The sequence below is a fragment of the Corylus avellana genome, chromosome ca5 (genome assembly GCF_901000735.1).
Source record: "Corylus avellana chromosome ca5, CavTom2PMs-1.0".
NCBI lineage: Eukaryota > Viridiplantae > Streptophyta > Magnoliopsida > Fagales > Betulaceae > Corylus > Corylus avellana.
In genome coordinates, this window is record NC_081545.1 from 25,150,522 (window position 1) to 25,158,033 (window position 7,512).

Here is a 7,512-nt window from a genome sequence, read left to right on the forward strand (position 1 = left end):
ATTGTTCTAACAAACTACAACTCAAATGACCCATGTTTTGACGCTAAGATTTTTCAATTTGAGCAAGTATAAATGTCATGTTTAATTGCAAGTTCCATGCACAAACCAGTACCAAAAAAAAAAAAAAAATTGGTGTAATACAATATTCATAATATTATAATGTTAATTACAGTACACGACAAATTGTTTAAAATAAAATAACATGCTAAAACATAGTAGAAAGTGTGACGTCAATAGATGATGTAGCATCCTTATTATCAATACGTGACATATATATACTTTATCTTATTGTTCCAACAAACATATAGTATATATATATGTATATTTTTCGTCATCACTTGATCAGTGAATCCCAATCTCCTTATCTTTGTCCTTCTCAGCACAGTTATGCCGGCAACCATGACGGCGGGGCTTTTCAGGATTATCCGGGTCTGAGTCACTCGGTTCCATGAAAAGGCCTCTGAGGCATCGTCTTCTTACAGCGGGCTCATACGTAAGCTTCTCGGCTGGGGTGACGTTGAATTCAGCCCTACGTGTTTCAAGAGCCTTCGGCTGACCATTTGATTTGATGGGTTCTTCTTGGTTGTGAGATACAACTAAACTAACGCCAGGATTCCTTTCAGCAACAGAACCGTTAAACAAAATCGAGTTATTGACACTCTGTATATTGCTATTGATATATATCCTTGATGGCGGATTCTGGGCCATTGGATCTTTCGACTTTTTAGCCTTAGAGCTCTCCTCTCCATCGGTGGTGGCTTCAGTGCTTTCATCTGGGTTCAGCTTGTAACCCCGATGAATGTGGACGGATCCTTCTTTCTTGGCTGGCTCTGGGCCTAAGTGCATTGATGCTCCTCTGTTTTCACCAGTTAGTGTTATGACACTAACTGGATTTTCAGCCGTTGATTGACCAGTGGACAGATTATGAACAAATTTGAAAATATCTTTTCTTACCTCTTCATGCACTGGAAGATGTTCTCCGTTGAAGATAACAGCCGGTTGTATTGACCTTGCACTGTCCATTTGTTTTCTTGTCCTCTGTTCTTGGATGACCACTGCCTCCTTTCTGTCAAAAGCTTCTTCCTTCTCTTCCTTCTGCTTTTGTTTACCCGGAAATGCTGCACTGACGAGGTCTTTAGCCTTTGCTACAGAAGCAGATTTTGCTGCAGTGAGAAGTTCTGTGACTGTGCGCTTTGTTGGTTCTTCATGAGCTAGGCCACTTGTTTTTTCTTCCTCCACCTTTCTCTCTGGCAGGGGCTTAACATCGCCACCAATTATGGCATTAGAATCCAACTTCTGGGGTGGAGCAATTGTTTCTGTGGCTACTATAGAAGTTGGTGAAACTTTTGTAGCTTGTGTTGCCGCTCCATTAGGTTGAGAAGAACTTTCAATTGGGGTATGGTTTTGGGATTTGGAAACGGTTTCAGATGGCAACACTTGTGCCTTCGATTGAGGTTCTTGTGATGGTTGCTGAGACACTACTGTCTTTGGTTCTTGCTCTGATGTTCGTGGCTCGGTATGGGATTTGGAAACAGTTTCAGATGGCTGTACTTGTGCCTTTGACTGAGGTTCTTGTGATAGTTGCTGAGACACTGCTGGCTTTAGTTCTTGCTCTGATGTTCGGGGCTCAGTAGGAGTAGGAGTAGGAGTAGGAGTAGAGGTTTCTTGAATTGTTGGTTGCAATTTCGTTGTACCTAGTGTGATTAAATGAGTAAATTATTCATTTTGTATCAATTTAAACTTTTAAAATAACTGATAATTTTGAATATTTCAAAAAATGTTACCATTTCCAAAATTTAGTCTCCAAATGATGTGTCACAAGCCTGAATCCGAATCCCCTCCAATTGAGGGGGAAAATGAGAATCGCATTTTCTCTAATCTCAGCCCTTAGATGAATATAAGGGTCCAAAATATTTCAATATCAAAACTCAAAAACAAACACAACAACATTGGATTATATACCAAATTTGAATTAAAAAAATTAATTAATTAATTAATTAATTAATTAATTAAAAAATAAAATAAAATAAAGAAAGAACCAAGGGGTGGCTCTGCCCATATAGGAGTGGAAGGTGGCACACAACCACCCCTAGGCCATGACCTGGGGTGGTCATGTGGCCACCCCCAAGGCCTAGGGGTTGGCTGTGCGCCCACCCCATGGCAGATGTGGTGGCGCGTGGTCATCTCCATGGAGGATGTGGCCTAGGGGTGGCCGCGCGCCACCCCAGATGGGCGGCTCTGGTGGAGCCACTCCTTGATGTTTTCTTCATTTTGTTTTTTTTTTAAATTAATTAATTAATATTTAAATTTAAATTTGGTATATAATCCAATGTTGTTGTGTTTGTTTTTGAGTTTTGATATTGAAATATTTTGGACCCTTAGATTCATCTAAGGGTTGAGATTAGAGAAAATGAGATTCTCGTTTTCCCCCTCAATCGGAGGGGATCTGGATCCCAAGATCCTATGAGAATGTGACACATTTTTCAAAATAATAAGTTACATAGGATTATGACACATCATTTGAGGAGCAAATTTTAGAGATTTTTTTTTAAATAGTGTTGCGTTTCTCCACTTATTAAATGAAAGTTTGAACCCATGTGAAGATGGGTTAAGATATTTATTAAAGAGAAATGTTAGGTGTTCTCCTAATTCTAGGTGAATATTATTTTCTAGGGGAAAATGCAGTTTACCCCCCTGAAGTTTCAGGAGTTTTTCAATTTTAACCCCAAATTTTTAAAAATTGGCAATTTAAACATTCTGTTTAATTTTTCCGGACGGAAATTTTTTTAAAAAAGCCTGAGGGCAATGATGTAATTTTATAGATTTCCGTCCATTTTGATGGAAAAATTAAACGGAAGGTTTAAATTGCCAATTTTTGAAACTTCAGGGAGGTAGATTGCCAATTTTTGAACTTTGAGATTAAAATTAAAAAACCCCATGAAACTTCAAGGAGGTAAACTGTATTTTTCCTTATTTTCTAAAAATAAGGTCGTTTTTTTTTTTTTTTTTTTTAGAAAATAATATCCATATAGAATCAAGAGAATACAAAGAGAACAACCATTTCTTTATCTACCTAAAATTTTGAGATAAATAATGATTTAACCATACCTGTTGGTTGTAATTGATTGGCTTTTCGAGCTGGAGAAGATGGTTGTGATGTGGTTTGGCCAGCCGGCTGAGAGGACAAACGAGATGCCGGCAGAGACCAAGGCAGCTGAGAGGTTGTCTGCGGTGCTGGTTGGGTTTGAGATGTTGATGAGGGCATAGAGGCAACTTGGGATTGAGGCGTTGCACTGGACGGTGTCGGAGGCACAAAAGCCATTGCTCGGGTTTGAGTTGCTGTGCGAGATGGCGATGGCAAGGCAGCTTGGGTTTGTGTCGTTGAAGGAGCTGTCAAAGCTGCTGGCTGGACAACAGCTTGAGTTATTTCGGTGGATGCATTAATAGATGGTAGCTGAGGTTCGGTTTTTTGTGGCGCTTGAGCTTGGGAAGAAGGAGGGGGCAGCACCGGGGCTATCCCGGGTGGCCTAAACGGTGGCCGCTGAAGCGGGACGGTCGCGGTAGGTTGGGCAGGTCTTTGGGTTTCGACCGAAGGCTGTGGAGCTGGAGCTGGAGTTGGAGCTGGAGTTGGAGTTGGAGTAGTTTGTAGTGTTTGCCAAGGGAGTCGGAAACGGAATGGTTGCCTTTGCTCTGCCATTGATGATGAAGGAAATTAAAAAGATGTAATAAGTGTAGATGGTGTTTGGTTGTATCGATCGATCCTTAGCTTGCTGTATATATATATATAGGTAGGCATTTGATACCTTAGAAGAATTTTGAGCTTTTGAATTGTCCTTTGCCTTGAGACACGCACTCTCCTTTTGCTGCTTTAATTGCCTTCAAAGGTCACAAAGATAAATTGGATTCTTTAGCAGGATTTTTCCTTCCCTGGTAGGGCTAGCATCTTATTTCAGTTGCCTTGGGTTTTCCATTTGTCAAGTTTTTTTGAGGCTTCTAATTAATGGATGTTGGTGAACTTGTTGTGGGAGGTAAGAATAATCTATTTGCATGTGTTTCTTTTGTTTGCTTCTCCCCCTCACCCGCACCTTATTGTTGGGTGATAAGTAATTTCCCCTAAAAGCTTTCTTTTACAGTGCTTAACATGTATTGTAGCTAGACTACCAAACTTAATTAATTATTATATCTCTAAAAAGTTTGCCTACTACATAAAACACATGCAAGAAAACGTATTTCCTGCTATGCTGCTAGATTCCTTCCTTCATTTGTTTTTTTAACAAATAAAGAAATCCATAAATATGTGGACCCACAAAGGTATCACGTCCAAACAATTGCTAATTGGAATATCCGTACCGGTGCTTATGAATACTTTTGTGGGCCTTGTTTATAAATCATTCTCTCGTATTCGGTTCTAGTGTCATTTCTTTCCTTGCTCAATTTCTCTTGATATTGAGTAGAAAAAAAAAAAAAAAAAAAGGGAGGGGGGGCTTGTCCTACATCAGCCAACGAGAGCGGAAACGATTAAAAAGACCTAATTACCTTTCAATATATATATATATTTTTTTAATTTTAATTTGAAATTAAAAGTAAATTTAAAATTTTATAAAAATGTCATAGGTATAAAGTTCGTTTTTATCACTTTTAATGTCCAAGAATTGACAGAGGGAGATAAATTGTATTAAATTGAAAATTCGGGGGTAAAATTGAGAGATTTTAAAATTTAAGAGATCTTTTTAAATTGCATGAAGTTTCCCAAAATAGAGCTATTCTCCATGGTATAGAAGCAAAGTTAAAGAGTTAAGACAGCCAAGGAAAATATTCATGCTCTAAACCTCTAATCCTAAGATTATTGCTTTTAGCTAGGAATACAAATCGAAATATATGAAAGTTGGGGGCATATATTAAAGAAATCACAAATTAACATTACTAGACTAAAACAGTATGAACTGATGATCAATAATTCTGCTTTCCTTCCTTTGTAAACATTTTCTATAAATTCTTCTACTCTTCTCCTAAGCTCATCATCGTCAGTCTCGTCCTTGTCAGCAACAGACAGCCAGGTGCTTCCTGGGAATATGACACTTGATTAATATTATTGACATTTCTTGGCATTTGGCTGTTTATTCCATGTTTATGTCTTGTGCGTGTGTATGTGAATGCTGGGGGAGGGATTTCTCCTTCTTGCCCACAGTTGGCGCTGGATTTCGAGCCAACAAGGATAATGACAATGATCAAATTGCAGAAGCAAAAGATGAAGATAGAGTTGGAAGCAGCCCTACAGTCAGGGTTGGCAAAACAAGTTGGTGCGTCAGATTCGTATCAACTCGATTATGACATGTTGAAATTAGCTTTTAATACTATGTTAAATCACCGGTTGTCCCCAAAGCTTAACTTTGTAAGAAGAGGTAAATTTAATCATTTAATTATTAATTTAACATTTTCTCTCACGTGTGTACTTAAACTACCCTTTTGATAAGTAGAGCCTAACACGTGAAATATTTAATTTAAATGGAGTTGAATTGATACCCGTGTATAGTGCACTATTCTTTCATGTGCTTGGCGACCGATTCTTTCTTGTCCCCCATGGATTGCTAAAGAGAAGATGATTGGTTGTGGGCTCTAGTTTTTGTATTGGATTTAATAGTAAGTCAAAATGTAGGAAATCTCGAGGATACTAGTTTTTCTTCAGTCTTTGAAAGGTTTTGTTATTATATACTGTATACACAATTACACATTGGGAAATTAATATATATATATATTGCACTATTCACTCTGTTATATATAAGTTCAGTCAAAGTCAGAGGTTTTTTTGGCTTTAATATCATGTTAAACTACCAACATGAACCCGTTTATGCCAACCCGAACACGACACATTTTTTTAATGGGTAATACAACACGACACATGTAACCCAGGTAGATAAACGTGTTATGTTGAGTTGACATAACAAGACCCTGTAAAAAAACACACACACACATATATATATATATATATATATATATATATATATATATATATATATACACGTGACACGACCTGACACGTTTATTAAACATGTCATAAACGGATAATTTGTTTATAATTCGAACCCGTTTAATTTAAACCCTAATCCTAAAATTTCTTATCGAATTCGTGGTCACGGAATTTAATTGCGGGCCCTAAGCCTGAGTTACCAACCCTACGTTACCAACTCCGACATGGAACCCGGCATGGTCGTAAAAATTGAGAGGAGAAAATTTTAGTCAAACAAAAAGGTAGAAGAGAATGAGAGAGAGCAACTAAAAATTGACCGGGAAAGCCTACTTTATAGCCTTTTATAGATAGACAACAAGGGAATAATGCTAATTTATGTAAAATAAAATAAAAATGTGTTTTGAGAACTTTTTGGTGTTTTAAGTTATTTGTTAGTGTATTATTTTCAGAAGAAGAAAAAACAAATATATTTACAAAGGTAGCCACACTTTTTGCCAAAAGGCCCAAAACCATTAATAAATCATTAAAAACAGTGGCGGAGCCAGACAATTTATATTGGGGGTGCCGCTAAAATTTTTTTGGCGTTCTAAAATTTTTTTTATCCTAAAAATTTGGTAATTCACATAATATATGCATCACAAAAAAATATATATAAAAATTCATAAATATGTGCTCAAATTAATATATTAGAAATGTGACATATCGGCACTATATATATCAAAAAGACAAATACCAAAAAAAAAAAAAAGTGTCTAGAACTACACTTTACGGTCTCTTAGAAGTACAAAATCATCAAGTATCAAATCTAAATTGAAACTCTCAGCAAGTTAAATCAATCAATTCATAAACCTAAAGTTTATTTATGAACCTAAAATTTTTAAGTTAAATCACGACCTCGTAAGAGACAATCAAAGTTTATAAACATTAAACAACAAAATAAACAATCATATGGATATTAAAGTTTACCATACGGTCCATACATATGTATTAGATAAGGATTTTTTTTTTTGGTTACCATACATATGTATTAAGTTTGGGCATTATTAAAGTTTACCATTCATAGTAGCATCCTTGAAATTTTTTTTTAAAAAAAAAAAAAAAAATTTGGGGAAAAAAAAAAAAGTTAGATCACGGCACCCCCAAACGCCTATGTGGCTCTGCCACTGATTAAAAACACAAAACTTTTTTTAAAAAACTTTTCACACATATTGCTTATTTTTTCACGTGAAAGGGTTAACTTATAAAAAAAAAAAAAAAAAAAAATTCATATGGTCATCATTAGCGAATGAGAGGGGTGATTGTGCGACCGTGGCAATACACCAAGGTGGTCGCACAACCACCCAAACCAAATAAGGATGGTTGGTGCCTAGCAGTCACTCCAACCAAATCGGTATGGCTATGTCCAAACTACTATCTCCAAATTTTCAATTGTGACAAAAAAAAAATAAAAATAATACTAAAACTTCTAAAAAAATAAAAATAAAAATCCAAGGGGCCAAATAAAAAAAAAAAAAACTAAAAATTCTAAAAAAAAACCTAAAAAT

At 36.2% G+C, this 7,512-nt stretch overlaps 1 protein-coding gene across 1 annotated transcript; it reads right to left on the minus strand.

The window, feature by feature from the left end:
- Positions 1-211: 211 nt before the first annotated feature.
- Positions 212-3,731, minus strand: LOC132182775 (uncharacterized). Its single transcript, XM_059596113.1, has 2 exons — positions 3,109-3,731; positions 212-1,694 (listed from the first exon to the last, which is right to left on the minus strand). The coding sequence occupies exons 1-2, from the start codon at positions 3,695-3,697 to the stop codon at positions 343-345; spliced, it is 1,941 nt and encodes a 646-aa protein (XP_059452096.1). The 5' UTR covers positions 3,698-3,731; the 3' UTR covers positions 212-342.
- Positions 3,732-7,512: the final 3,781 nt, after the last annotated feature.

What these genes read in the sequence shown, in the direction of transcription:
- LOC132182775 (XM_059596113.1), bottom strand. Translation starts at nt 3,697, where the DNA reads ATGGCAGAGCAAAGGCAACCATTCCGTTTCCGACTCCCTTGGCAAACA. An exon ending in CAATCAATTACAACCAACAG is followed by an intron (nt 1,695 to 3,108) that starts GTATGGTTAAAT and finishes TAATCACACTAG; the next exon opens with GTACAACGAAATTGCAACCA.